The 16,215-nt window shown below is 39.0% G+C and overlaps 1 protein-coding gene across 1 annotated transcript; it reads left to right on the plus strand.

The window, feature by feature from the left end:
* Positions 1-4,413: 4,413 nt before the first annotated feature.
* On the plus strand, positions 4,414-13,735 carry LOC121389938 (ly6/PLAUR domain-containing protein 1-like). The gene is made up of 3 exons (XM_041521607.1): positions 4,414-4,516; positions 11,687-11,848; positions 13,402-13,735. The coding sequence occupies exons 1-3, from the start codon at positions 4,453-4,455 to the stop codon at positions 13,668-13,670; spliced, it is 495 nt and encodes a 164-aa protein (XP_041377541.1). The 5' UTR covers positions 4,414-4,452; the 3' UTR covers positions 13,671-13,735.
* The last annotated feature ends 2,480 nt before the right edge of the window (positions 13,736-16,215 follow it).

The raw sequence follows: 16,215 nt of genomic DNA on the forward strand, positions 1-16,215 counted from the left end.
TCCTTGTATTGCATGGCTATATCTAGACATAGAACGTGCTATTTACAAGAAAAATATACATAATTTTGGGAGCTCCGAAAAATGCGTCCACCATTATCCGCACATTCGCACACAAATCCAGATTCGGGCATTTTCGTTTAATTCGGTCAAAAATCAGCCTGACACCCCCCCCCCCCCCCTACAAAAATGGGAGCCCGTACGCCTATCTCCCCCCCCCCCCCCCCCCCCCACACACACACATAATGGGATCCCGTACGCCTATGTGTGAGTCATTATAGAACAGGAAGACAAGTGAAAATAAACTGAATTAAAAAAAAGTATTTTGCATGTTTAATTATTTCGGTTGAAGACAAAACGATCCCTTTTTGCTTTTCTGTAAGATTACTAATAACCTGCGTGCCGGGGGCGAGTTTCTTCTCTATTTCTCTGTCGGACAAGTCTCGAAATAACCGTATATTCCAATACAACTCGCAAATTTTTATAGGGTATTAAAGGAACGGACCCTAGTTTCAGCCCGTGAAAATTAACACTACGTTTAGTTCATCTACAAAGGTCTGTAACACATTTGGATACAGTTACAACTGAGTGAAACATGAGTCTGTGACTTTCAAATAGTGAAATACCCTCTCAAAATAGACTAAAACTCAACTACATAACTGTTACCTCTCAGCCTCACGTGCGTTTTTAAAAATATGACAAATGCATTTTGTGATATTAAAAACACCCAGATGACCAAAAACACTTCGAATGCATGGAAATTGATAATCTAAACAATAAAATCTAACTAAAGTATGATTTCAGTTATCAAAAATGGCTATAATAGTAAAAAATATGCCTTAGTGTTTAAAATCTAGGGTATGTCCCTTTAAACGAGCTTCAGTTTTCAGTTTTCACCGAGCTTTAACGACCATGAAAAGTATTTCACGAGGACGTAAACATGATACGAAATGGTGGCGAGTTTAATATTCTATTTATTACCCATAATCGATCTTAATTTATATCACGTTCCTGTAAGGTTGTAGCGCGCCAATCTAGTGTGACGTATCCTTCATTGTGATATGTACCAAGAACATTTTAACTGTATGGGTAATAAAAGCTTTTTTTTTCATTGGTTAATTTCCGTGATAAATCGGACGATATATGTACACTGCCATAGGCAACTGAGAACGCGTCCGATATGCTGTCACTTAGTGTGGTGTTTTCGTTAGTATTTTAATTCCACGTTTTCCATTATATATTTTTAAAACGTTTGTTTTGTTTGCCGACACTACTAGACCACACTGATGTATTAATCGTCGGCTATTGCATGTCAAACATTTGGTATAGTCTTAGAGAGGAAACCCGCTACATTGTTTCCTATTAGTAGCAAGGGATCTTTTATATGCACCATCCCATAGACAGGATAGTTCATACTACGGCCTTTGATATACCAGTCGTGGTGCACTGGCCGGAATGAGAATTAGCTCAATGGCCATTTTATTTAAACGTCGATATATTAAAAAAATAATTGAAAGATTTGAGGTAAATCCTTAAAGTGACGTTATCCTCCAATTAGACCCCAAAATGACCGTAGTTTAAAATGTGCTGAGGTGTCTAAACAAATGTAAACCTTTTCTCACCTCTTGTTTCAGTCACATTATGTCATAAATATATTTACACTTTGTGTCTTCTTCCGAATCTGGGGCGGGACGTAGCCCAGTGGTACAGCGCTCGCTCGGTGCGCGGCCGGTGTGGGATCGATCCCCCGTCGGTGGGCCCATTGGACTATTTCTCGTTCCAGCCAGTGCACCATGACTGGTAATATCAAAGGCCGTGGTATGTGCTACCCTGTCTGTGGGATGGTGCATATAAAAGATCCTTTTCTGTTTATCGAAAAGAGTAGCCCATGAAGTGGCGACAGTGGGTTTCCTCTCTCAATATCTGTGTGGTCCTTAACCATATGTCTGACGCCATATAACCGTAAATAAAATGTGTTGAGTGCGTCGTTAAACAAAACATTTCCTTCCTTCTTCCAAATCTACTCACTAGGAGAAACGGAAGAGAATAATGTGTAACGACACGTCGAAACGTTTCACATTTCAGCTAGTTTTGGTCTGAAGGAAATTGTTAATATGGCACTTGGTCTAGATAATAAGAGAGGAAACCCACGCCAGAACATAGACCACACATGTTATTTCTATTAAAATAGCATCATGTCCTTCGTGAAATATTTTCATTGGTCACTCGGTAAAGCTTGTGACAAGTGAATATTACTTCACTCGGGACATATATTTGATAATAACTGGTAACGCGTTTATTATCCTCTATATACAAACCAGTCTCTACAAAATATTTACGGATTGGACAAACATATTTACATCCAAAACATGTTTATGGATTGGTCGAATATATTAATTGTATCCAATAATATTTATGGATTGGTCGAACATATTAGTTACATACAAAAGTATTTATGGTTTGGTCGAACATTAATTATATCAAAACTATTTAAGCAACATTATTTATGGATTAGTCGAACATATTAATTACATCCAAACATATTTATGGATTGGTCGAACATATTAATTATCTACAACAATTGTGTTTGTCGAATATCTTGATTAGATCGCACTCGACGCTGGCGCTATAAACGTAGATGTTAAACCAGACGACGGCGTTTCTTTGATTGCAATAAGTTTGGGGCAGGGAGGGGGTAATTGAATGTTTTGACTTATTTCATTCATTCTTATTTAGGGACGGGAAGTAGCCCACTAGTAAATCACTTGTTTGATGCGCAGTCGGTTTAGGATCGATCTCCGTTGGTGTGCCCAATGGGCTAATTCTCGTTCCAACCAGTGCACCACGACTGGTATATCAAAGGCTGTATTATGTGCTATCCTGTTAGTGATGTATATAAAAGATTCCTTGCTACTAATAGAAAAATGTAGCGGGTTTCCTCTCTAAGACTGTATGTCTAAATTACCAAATGTTTGACATCCAATAACCGATGATTAATATATCAATGTGATCTAGTGGTGTCGTTAAACTAAACAAACTTTTAATTTTTTGCTTTCTCATTTCACCTAAAATGTATCGATAAGTCCCTTGAACACGAGATAACAGTTTAATCAGGAAGTTTACGTATATCACCCATAATACTTCGTGGGCATAGTTTGAACCGTTATCTTTCGTTGTCGACATCAGGGCCAGTATCTAGGGGGGGGGGGGGGGGGCGGCAGATGAATTATGCGTATATCTAAAACTCCTCAAACGGTTAAGAAGAGGATTTTTAAAAAGTTTTTATTATTTTCCCGGATTTGTTTTGGTAATCCCCCATTCCCCTGCCCTTCAAATATGCTCCAAAGTGGGTGGATCCGGTTGACGAATGAAGAGTTTATGTTTCATGTAATTTTTAACTGACGTGGAAAATATTATAAAGTCTATGAAATAAATCATTTCTTTGAGGTCTATACGATATGGTTTGATATGAAATTTTAGATCTCACTCGGTAAGATATTCATCATAGTATTTGGAAATAAAATGAAATGTCCTCAAATTCAATACAATACCATACAATAACTTTATTTCCATGTTCATATATGAATAATAAAAACATAGTCTGGTTGAACAGCAAAAATTCAAATGAACTCTCCATTTTCTTCGCAATTTAGGTTTTACTTTTTTTTGGCATTCTATAGACCTACACTTTTATAAGAAGCACTATCACAAGTTTATTTTGCCTAAAGGTTCTTCAAACTGAAAATTTTAGAACACAATTTCGTCAGCTGAAAAATTCCTCCGTGAGGGCTGTATTTTATGGATTCTTTTTTGTTGTTGTTGTTGTTGATTATATCCAACTAAGATTAAAGCAAGCTTTCATGGACAAAAAAACCCATATTTGAGGAGGGTTAATGTTTAAAGTTTGTTTCGTTTAACAACACCACTAGAACACATCGATTAATTGTCAGCTGTTGGCTGTCAAATATGTGGTAATCCTGACATGTTGTCTTGAGAAGAAACAGGGTACACCTTTTCATTGGCAGCAAGGGCTCTTTTATATGCAGATTCCTTCTAACAGGACAGCACGTACCACAGTTTATAAGATACCAGTTATGAGTCACTGGATGGAGGGTTTAGTGATTGCTTGTTAGAGGTTAGTGAGAGAGAGGCCACCGTAGACTAGAGGCAATTTTTATTTATATAGGAAATTATTTCATGAATACCCCCCCCCCCCCCCCCCCCCCCCCCCCCCCCCCCCCCCGACATACACATACACACCTCTCACAAGCCAGATACATCGAGCTACGAATGTTCTTATCTGACGTGAGTAATCTGGGGACAAACACAATTTCATAGTATAGAACACTTTATCACGAGTTTGGTTTTTATTAGGGCAAAGTCGAATTGCTGGATACATTGATATCTACGCAATCGCCGCAATAATCCCACACAGACTGTGGATCTCTCTTCATAATGGGTCTCTCAACGACCCTTTTTTCAGTTTTCGTTGTTGTCGGATTTTGTGTGCTTCAGATAGGTAAGTCGATTTGTAAAATTCTTAAAATCCGTCAGCGACCATCTTTGAGTAAACTGGGATCTGACATCAAATACATATCCACTAGTTTCTTCCCCCATTCTCTCTCTCTCTCTCTCTCTCTCTCTCTCTCTCTCTCTCTCTCTCTCTCTCTCTCTCTCTCTCTCTCTCTCTCTAGTTTGAACTATCTCGCACACACATAATATATCCATTCGTCTGTCCGTCCATCCTAGTCCATTCACCAACACACCAAATTTGATCCATATAATATTATATTATATGTCAAATAAACTTCTGTTAAAAGCCTTCAAGATAGTATCCTGAGTTTTACCACCATATAGAGATATTTTCAATTGCTAAATTGAATTATATATTAAATAAATTTTCCTGTTTAGAAAATCAGTGTGTGTATATTCAGTGTCTTGCTGGTCATCCCATATTTTGTTTAGCTAACACCTAAACTTGAAAATAACAGAATAGGGCCCTTCGACTAGGCAGCGACCGTAGCTGACCCCATCCCACCCTACTAAAGTGCAGGTCCGTAGGAACCGGGGGCGTGTGGGGAGCATATCCCTACCTCCACTCAAGGACAAAAGTGTACATTGTTTTGTCATACTCTTATATAAATAAAGATAAAAACATGGCTTGTGCCCCTAAGGATATTCTGGCCCAGAAAAATCTCCAGTGAACAAGTACTGGAAGGAACCAATCAGCCTGATGTTTCTACTAGTAATGTCTGTAATACAATATCTCGATCGTCAAGATGAAATGAAAAAAAAAATCAAGATTTTCAAAAGGAAAAGAAAGAAACACAACAATAACGAATTTTAATGTTTGGAAACTAAACATAAAAAAGCCGCTCAATATATTTATACGAATTATAGAGTTTTTTTACTGCTCTTAGTACAGGTGTTTTCTTGCTCATGGAATTGTCAAGAGTCCAAACTGAAGTATGTAAAGTCCCAGACCCTAGTTTCAGCCAGTGAAAATCGAAACTAAGTTGGACAGGATATACTCACGAACACCTGATATCATCACTGTTGTTACAGTGCATGCCATAACATCTGTATATATTCCACTGAGCTCTATCCTATGCACGGATGGGATTTCTAAACTAGTCTTGTGAGTGGCAGTCCTCTTATAGTTTGTGCAGGAGGGATGGAACATCATGTTACGGATCTCCTAGGGACGTGGCAGTCCTCTTATAGTTTGTGCAGGAGGGATGGAACATCCTGTTACAGATCTCCTAGGGACGTGGCAGTCCTCCTATAGTTTGTGCAGGAGGGATGGAACATCCTGTTGCGGATCTCCTAGGGACGTGGCAGTCCTCTTATAGTTTGTGCAGGAGGGATGGAACATCCTGTTGCGGATCTCCTAGGGACGTGGCAGTCCTCTTATAGTTTGTGCAGGAGGGATGGAACATCCTGTTACAGATCTACTAGGGACGTGGCAGTCCTCTTATAGTTTGTGCAGGAGGGATGGAACATCCTGTTGCGGATCTCCTAGGGACGTGGCAGTCCTCTTATAGTTTGTGCAGGAGGGATGGAACATCCTGTTGCGGATCTCCTTGGGACGTGGCAGTCCTCTTATAGTTTGTGCAGGAGGGATGGAACATCCTGTTACGGATCTCCTAGGGACGTGGCAGTCCTCTTATAGTTTGTGCAGGAGGGATGGAACATCCTGTTACGGATCTCCCAGGGACGTGGCAGTCCTCCTAAGGACGAGCACCTGATAGTGAATCATGGAAGCAATCACGGCCTTGTCTAACGTTCTTTCCACTCCGTCTTGTGCAGGAGGGATGGAACATCCTGTTACGGATCTCCTAGGGACGTGGCAGTCCTCCTAAGGACGAGCACCTGATATTGAATCATGGAAGCAATCACGACCTTGTCTAACGTTCTTTCCACTCTGCCTTGTGCCGAGATACGATTCTGATCACGGAATTCGGATTTGTCATTCAGATGTGGTTAATCTACACAGCTGTAACACATCTGTATAAAGTTTGATAAAGTGAAACAAGAGTCCGTGACGATGAAACGGGGAAATACGCTCTAGCAACAGACTAGAGCTCGTCTCCATAACCGTTACTTCTCGGAGGTTCGTGCGTTTCGAGAAGTGTGGAAAATGCATTTAGAGGAATTACAAACACCAGGATAACGAGAAACACTGATGCAAGGAAATGGACAATCTAAAGGATAAAGTGTTAGTAATGTGTAATTTCAGTTATTAACAGTTAAAGTTTGTTTTGTTTAACGACACCACTAGAGCAGACTGATTTATTAATAATCGACTATTGGATGTCACACATTTGGTAATTTTGACATATAGTCTTGGAGACCTGCAACATTTTTACATTTGTAGAAAGAGATCAAAAGATTTCAAAAGGCATATTAGAATTTTGTAAAAACTGAATTATGAGGAACTATATTAACGCCCAGCCCCTAGTTTCATCTCGTGTGAATGAACACTAAGTTAATCTACAAAGCTGTAACACACATTTGGATAAAGTTATAACAGAGAGAAGCTAAAGTCTGTGATGTTTAAACAGGGAAAATAACGTCTAAAAATAAATAGAGCTTGTCTCATTAACCATTACTTCTCAGACGAACATGTGTTTTTAGAATTATTTAAAAAAAAATGCATTTTGGTGTATTGCAAAATCCTGGATGACCAGAACCACTTCAGGTGTACAAACATGAATATTCTAAATAATACAATGTAAGTACTTCTAACTTAAATGATAAAAAAAACCCGGCTTTAATAGTTAAAATTATTACCCATATGGTTAAAAATATCTTAGTACATATCAAAATGATACGTCCCACTAGAATGTCAAGTGGGACGTAACACTTTTGACGTCACACGATGACGTCATCAATTGGTGCACTACAACCTTACAGGAACGTCAACGAAACGAGATGAGTGATATAAATTAAGTTCGATTATGGGTAATAAATAAGATATTAAACTCGCTTACATTTCGTATTATATTTTTGTCTCTCGTGAAATAATTTTCATTGTCACTTGCTGAAGTTCGTGACAATCGAAAATTATTTCACTCGGGACATAAACATGATACGAAATGGAAGCTCGTTTAATATCCTATAAATATGTCGTAGTGTTTAAAAACTAGAGTCTGTCGCTTTAAGTGGTACAAGCAACGGCAAGACAAATGGCTTAACAGCTACTACAAACGCAAGTCCAGTTCAGATCATCTTCATAAATCAAGGCTAATATTCGTTCCTCGTATTCAGCCTTGATATATGTAGTCAAGATTACTGATATCCACTACTAGCGCCCTCTATTGGAAGAAAATTTGTAACACCAATTATGTCCCTTACACGATGACATCGCTGACCAATCACAGCATCGGTAACATGTGACAATCTTGAAAGCAATATAAAAAATTAACCGCCGAAACCTTTTTTCAACATATCGTGACAAACACGACACGTTTCCACGGACGCTGACGCTGCAATCTTTGTTTACAATAACAAGGGAATCTATAAGGAGCGTTGCGATTCGTTGCAATCAGATCTCATCGCATCCAATGAAATGTAAGCATTTTGTGGCACGATTTCTTGACGACATGTATCAAGGCTGAATACGAGGAACGAATATTAACCTTGATTTATGAAGATGAGTTCAGATCTGATTTCGGTACTGTTGCATAGTACCAAAGAAGAGAGTTCCGTGTCAAAGTTCGAGGTGTACCGTCAAATATTTACGGAATAAAAATAGCTGCGGTATGATTGGTAGTATTATGTGATATCGATTATTTGTGCAAATACTATTATCCATTGGCAATAAATAAATACACTTTTATTTGTTATGCAGTTATACAATTGTTATGAGGTTGAAACTAGTGCAGGGTACTTCCCAAAATGGAACTGCGATTTTCAGCAAAAAGGTCGCTTACTAATAAAAGCATTAATTAAATCTCTTAAATGGTATGTGACACACACACCCCATACACACACACAACTCCATTTTCTTGCAGGTAAATTAAATATGAGGTGCTACACTTTTTTATTGGTATTCAGCCTGAGTGTGTTGGTACGCTGCTTATATCAGTTTTATTAGTAAACGTTAACATTATCGGCAATGAGAATGTATTTGGTTCGATGGAACCTGTAACCGTAATCTGTTGATAACATAATCTCTCTCACTGTTGGTTTCCTGTGTTGTCATTGGCAATAATCGGCCTGCTTAGACCCGTGGTGATAATATCACTAAGTAGCGAAATACATTTAAAAAAATTTCTTACACACCCGTTGGTGAGAACACCATGCATTATTTTTGATAACACATAGTTGTTTACACACGTACGTGTGTTAACAATTTCAAGACATACGACTGGCTGCTCCTAGGTAATGACCAGGTCACCAATGTCATACGTCCAATAAAGAATAGCACGGTGGAAATCGATTACACTGTTACGCATAGTTAACCTGTTAGATATTTTAAAACAACTTGTGAGATAAATGGTATCTAACGGTCATTAATGTGTTATTCTCTATATATACATAGCAATGAAATATATAGATGTATAGATGTACAGAAACGAAAACATTGATATCCGGTAAAAAGTCATATTTTCACTGTATTTTAGCTATCGTATTTACTTTTTCGTAAAATTCATGATTACGAAATTAAACCGGAAGCCCAGTCTGCAATACAAACGGAAGTCCAGGCAGTCTCAGAACGTGATTCATGATTTAAAAGTAATTTAAACAACTGTACCTATAAAAAGGGATATGCAGTGCAATTACAATATCTAAAATATCTGAATACGAAGCTAAATAATGATGCAATTCACTCGTTGACATAAATCGTATTCGAAAAAAAACCATGAAATAGCCTCTCTCACTGTTTCTCTCTCTCTCTCTCTCTCTCTCTCTCTCTCTCTCTCTCTCTCTCTCTCTCTCTCTATATATATATATATATATATATATATATATATATATATATATATATATATATATATATATATATATATATATATATATATATATATATATATGTTGCAGTTGTTTTCACTATTAAATTAAATTATTTGGTTTTAATGTTTATATGTATGTTCCAGATATCATTTTTAAATTTCAGAACAAAATATTATAATAGTTTTAATATTATGAAACTTGGAGACAACCCCTTCAGGGTGTATACCACCAAATCAAATCCCATAGACGGCAACAGTAACATATGTGGCTAAAACTCCTACCTGCAGTGTATCAATCGACATAAACGCAACGGATATAAATACTACCACTCCTCACACTTAAAGTGAATCAGAAACCATTAGGGGTTAAACTGCTCATTTCAGAGATAACGGGTAGCGTCTATGACTACCCTAGTTGCGCACAACATTTTAGTACTTTTTTTTTTACAGATACCTCATACATGTTTCAAGCACAAGGCTACTTGACACAGTGGTACTAGATTAAATAAAATTGCATAAATTGTTTTACCCAGAAGAAAAACTGGGGTTTTCTTTTTACAACAAACACACATTTATCACCAATCACAGAATTTGTGGTATTAACCGAAAGTTGGGTGCACCTCAAACTTTGACCCAGCCGGATGTTATTTGATTTAGTGCTACCTTTGAAGTATTTAGTAACGTGATTAACTTCTTGGGGAGAATTATCAGCCAGGGCCGTCATGATCAGATACAACATAAATCGTAATTGATTATCCTAAATCTGCAGACAAAATTGTCCTGTACAGGAAGGAAGAACTGTTTAATTTAACGACGTACTCAACACACTGTAACCACGGTTATATCGCGTCGGACATGTGGCTAATGATCACACAGATAATGAGAGAGGAAACCCGCTGTCGTCACGCAACAGGCTACGATTTTTGTATTAGCAGCAATGAGTTTCATAGTGATCTTCCAAAGATAGATTATAACCGAAAATTGATCAGTTTGTCTCTACCGATGTGATGCTTGATTATAAAAATCAATAATCGATTGTGTGGGGAAAAATTAACTGTAATTATTCCTCCAGATGTAGATGCTGGAACTGATGTAAATATGTTTGTGTTGGTGTTTGATTTAACTGTAATTGTACCTCCAATTTAGATGCTAGAATTGATTTAAATATGTTAGGGTTAGTATTTATGTTCACGTCTACATAAATAAAAAGATATATTAAATAGTTATTAAAAGTAAAATGTACCATTTGAAGGGTCCAGATCCCGGTGAACACGGCAATAGATACATGGCCCTTATTATTCAAATCCTTCTTTTGTTCATATACTTCTAACCGATTATGTAATCGACAGTTGATCGGTTTGTGTAAACCGATTCTAACCGATGATGAAAATCCAATCGATTCCCAACACTAATCATCTATATGCACCATCCCACAGACAGGATAGTATATATTACGGATTTTGTTACACCAGTTGTGGAGCACTGACTGGAAAGAGTAATAGTTTAATGAGCCCATTTTGTTACACCAGTTGTGGAGCACTGGCTGGAAAGAGTAATAGTTTAATGAGCCCACCGACGGGAATTGATCCTAGAGCGACTGCGACTAGATCCTAGAGTGATTGCGCATCACGCGAGCGCTTTACCACTGGGCTACGTCCCTCACATACTCAGTTCTACAGACACCGCACGTGGTTCAAGCGTAATCGTGAGCTCATCCGGTTAGATACTATTATTATGACGACAACAACGTTTGAAACATATCTCACCAATGACATCACTCATTTTGACAGATCGTGTTATTTGACATAACGTTGTTTATGAATTGTTTTACACACAAGTAACACAAACATATGATGATGATGATGATGATGATGATGTTGTTGTTGATGATGATGATTATGATGATTCTGATGATGTTGTTGATTATGATGTTGATGATGATTATGACGATGATTATTATGGTGATGATGATGATTATTATGATGATGATGATGATGATGATGAGATGAATGGTGAGGCAGTAGTATTTCCTTTCCGGTATGAGACTTCTTGACAGGGCCGAACTCTACATTTGCTGTCAGTTGAGCTATCTCGGCATCCGGGTTACCGTTCTTAAAATCGTACATACATATTTTCTAAGTCTTTTTAAAGCAGTGCGGGCCATACTTTTACGTAACCTGCGCCCCAAAACACACGTTCTGAGACTGCCTGGACTTCCGTTTGTATTGCAGACTGGGCTTCCGGTTTTGTTTGCTATCAGTGTTCGGACACGGGAGGTAACTCGGATTGCCGTGATTACAAAGCTCTGGTCAAGGCGGCGCTCACAAATGGCAGCCTTATACGGAACTGCACCAATGACCTATACTGCATGACCGAGAAATACGTCAAACAAGGTATGTGGCTTTCGTTTTCGCTTTCTCTGGTTTAAATTGTCTGACTGTCTGTCTGTCTGTCTGTCTGTCAGACTGTCTGTCTGTCTGTTTGTCTGTCTGGTTGTCTATCTGTACCGGCCTTGGTGGTGTCGTGGTTAAGCTATCGGACATAAGGCTGGTAGATATTGGGTTCGGATCCCGGTACGGCCTCCCACCCAGAGCGAGTTTTCACGACTCTATGGGTAGGTGTAGGACCACTACACCCTCTTCTCTCTCACTAACCACTAACAACTAACCCACCGTCCTGGACAGACAGCCCATATAGTTGAGGTGTGTGCCCAGGACATCGCGTTTGAACCTTGATTGGATATAAGCACGAAAATAAGTTGACATGAAATGAAATGTCTATCTGTATCTGTAATTACGTGTCTGTTGGCTTGTTTATGTAGTTGTCTGGTTGTCTGTCCATCAGCGAATGGAAGTCTGATGTGTGTCTGGCAGCAAGTCTGTCTGTTGGCTTGTTTATGTATTTGTCTGGTTGTCTGTCCATCAGCGAATGGAAGTCTGATGTCTGTCTGGCAGCAAGTCTGTCTGTTGGCTTGTTTATGTATTTGTCTGGTTGTCTGTCCATGAGCGAATGGAAGTCTGATGTCTGTCTGGCAGCAAGTCTGTCTGTTCATGCTAGTTTGTCTGTCCGTTCGTGGGGGCGGGGCGTAGCTCAGTGGTACAGCGCTCGCTCGATGCGCGGTCGGTGTGAGATCGACCCCCGTCGGTGGCCCCATTGCGCTATTTCTCGTTCCAGCCAGTGCACCACGACTGGTATATCAAAGGCCGTGGTATGTACTACTCTGTCTGTGGGATGGTGCATATAAAAGATCCCTTGCTGCTAATCAGAAAGAGTAGCCCGTGAAGTGGCGACAGCGGGTTTCCTCAATATCTGTATGGTCCTTAACCATATGTCTGACGCCATATAACCGTAAATAAAATGTGTTGAGTGCGTCGTTAAATAAAACATTTCTTTCTGTCCGTTCGTCTGCCCGATACCTGCCTGTCGGCTTGTCTGTACCTCAGTATCTGTCTGTCACACAAATTCCCTCATCAGCCCGAGAAATAAAAAAAAACCCAGTATAATATTATTTCTAACACAGATACAGTACTTAAAAAGAATATTGAAAGTCTCAGCATCCAGATTTTATCTTCACTTCTTGACACTGGCTCTTTACACTAAGTAAGTCTTGTAATACAGTCCGCATGCATTACCGTCAGTGTCTTTCATTCATTTCAATTTATTTTCGTGCTTATATCCAATTAAGGTTCAAGAACGCTGTCTTGGGCACACACCTCAGCTATCTGGGTTGTTTGTTCAGGACAGTGGGTTAGTTGCTAGTTGGTTAGTGGTTAGTGAGAGAGAAGAGGGTGTAGTGGCCTTACACCTACCCGTTGAGCCTTTAAGAACTCGCTATGGGTTGGAACTGTACCTACCAGCCTGTAGTCCGATGGTTTAACCACTGCGCTACCGAGGCCGGTTCGCCAGTTTCTACTTCAGACTGAATCACACTATATTTCTCTTTCAGGCGTCGATTACAGCTTCATACGAGGATGTTCCAACAATACTGCGGACGATTTCTCTTTTGGAAAGACAGGGCGCTTGAAAATGTTGAAACCAGACAATGTTACCATTTGTACATTTGACGTTAAGAGTATGGGGCAAGAGTGCGTCTCCTTGTGTAACTCCAACTTCTGTAACGGACCCATAGCAGGAGCAGAACGTTCATTACTGTCTGGAAAAACTGTGTTTGTTGCCATGTTAACATGGTTCATATTTCTGCATGTTTTGCAGTGACTTCCATTTTGTGTCTCACTGTTATGTTTGTAAACAATATAACTAAAGCCACATCAACAATTGAAGGGTTTTTAATTTATATTTTAATAGATCAGATGAATATTATAAAATTCATGACCGTGGTGTGTTGAGAGTGTTTGGCGTCCTAAGACAAACATTAATTTAGCAGGGCCCCAATTCACCAACTCATGAACTCACGAAGGTAATCTAATCTACCTACAATGGTTATCTATTAACATTGTCACACTGTTATGATTATCTCGTAGTTATTATAAACGTATTTACGTAAATGCTGTTTTGTAACATATGGTAAAGGCCGCAAAAGCGTTAGTAAAATATTATTTTAAAACAACAATCAAACAATACAAAACCCAAAATAACACAACCAGTTTACAGTTTTAATTGCGGATTTGTTTTGCTCTTTTTAATAAATGACAGTTCCAGTAGAAAAAAATACTTTCAAGATATAATACTTTCAAGATATTATATAAATATTTGTTATTGGTTGACGCAAAATAAAAAGCCTACTTCTATTCTGTGAAGTCCAAATTCACTTTGTTGGGGGATCTGCATCGACGCTTACAGGATGGTACTTAGCGATGGTGTTATGGGGGACTGAACACCCCCCCCCCCCCCCCCCCCTCCAGAAAAATATAAAATGTTTTCTGTTTAGGTTTTAAAAAAAGCCTTTTCTGTCTACCTGAAGATGATAATCTATTACGGAGTCTTGATTTCTTTTTTATACTGCCACCCCATTTATTGTTGGCTAGACACAGTCCTACGTCGAATCAAACTCGACGCTAAAACCAACAGACGATTCCGGAAACGTACATCCGGGCACCGGTGATGTACATCCGGTCGTGTGTTTTCGGTATTTTTTCACGTTTATAAATTTTGTGATTGCATTAGTAGAAGGTGGTATTTACATTAGTCGTTATACAGTGATACCTGTCCGGCGGACTCAGAGGGGAGCGAGGGGGCGGGTTGGCGACGCCAGTTCTCGTTTACTGAATCTAGCACATTAAGTGTATAAAAATCATTTACTTTTCAATATGGAGCTATATTATTTAATTTCCAAAAATTTGTCAAACCTTGTCCCGTTCCAAACATTCCAGGCTTTGACTGCTAATATTACATGGTTTCGTACTAACCAAGAAGTGAATTTAGAAAGAACCAGAAGTGAATTTAGAAAGTTAGCCAGAAAGTGAACTTAGAAAGAACCCTTCGAAGACGATAACCTACGTGGCGTTTTAACACCATTAATAAAAACACGTGCTGGGAACTTATTAAACAAATATTCCACGTGCGGGATCTAGGTTGCCTGAGGTGCTTTGGTCGCAGGATCGAACCTCATCGGTGGGCCCATTCTCTGAATGTTTTTTCCCCATCTCAACCATTGCACCACGTCTAGTATATCCAAGGCCGTCGTATGCGCAGTTCCGTCTGTAATGTACATCCAAGGCCCACGTCTAGTATGCGCAGTTCCGCAGTTCCGTCTGTGAGAATGTACATATAAAAGCTCCCTTGCCCACGTCTAGTATATCCACGTCTAGTAGAATCCATATAAAAGCCGTCGTATGCGCAGTTCCGTCTGTGAGAATGTACATATAAAAGCTCCCTTGCACCACGTCTAGTATATCCAAGGCCGTCGTATGCGCAGTTCCGTCTGTGAGAATGTACATATAAAAGCTCCCTTGCACCACGCTCCCTTGCAGCGCAGATCCGTCTGTGAAAACTGAAAAGCCCCTTGCAGTTTTTTCTCGGAGACTTCGTGTCCAGAATTATCAATAGCCGATGACTAATAAATCAATGATGTGTCGTTAAACAAACCAAACATTAACTTAAACATATATTGCATGGCATCTACTACTTCTACCGCCACCACTCAAAACAAAACAAACATTAACTTAAACATATATTGCATGTCATATACTACTTCTACCGCCACCACTCAAAACAAAACAAACATTAACTTAAACATATATTGCATGTCATATACTACTTCTACCGCCACCACTCAAAACAAAACAAACATTAACTTAAACATATATTCCATGTCATATACTACTTCTACCGCCACCACTCAAAACAAAACAATGTATGATCGCCATGGTATCTTTCTAATTTCAAGTGCAATGCGATAGATCTCTTTTCCTTTCCGGTTTGTGGTACTAACATGTTGCGGTGCTTTCGCACAGCCATGTGTGTATGAGGTATTATTGATTTTGTTAAAATAATGCTAGCCTGAGACTACCAACTGTCACGACCAAGTTGGCCAACTCGATAGGTGCGTTGTAATCCCCCCCCCCCCCCCCCTTCCACTCCCAACTTACGACGGGTGCTCTCAGATTAACAACTAATGGGTTATACATATATTATATATATATATATAGTTGCTTAATCTTGTGTGTGGAGTATATATACAAATGTAATTATTATATACAGAAAGTAATGCTCATTTTTACTATACCCAGCACATTTCAAACTGCGGTTGTTAGGTTAGGTGTCTACAGATCAAGAAAAAACAGTTACCACATGTGGGTTA

This window comes from Gigantopelta aegis, chromosome 15 (assembly GCF_016097555.1).
Source record: "Gigantopelta aegis isolate Gae_Host chromosome 15, Gae_host_genome, whole genome shotgun sequence".
Lineage (NCBI taxonomy): Eukaryota > Metazoa > Mollusca > Gastropoda > Neomphalida > Peltospiridae > Gigantopelta > Gigantopelta aegis.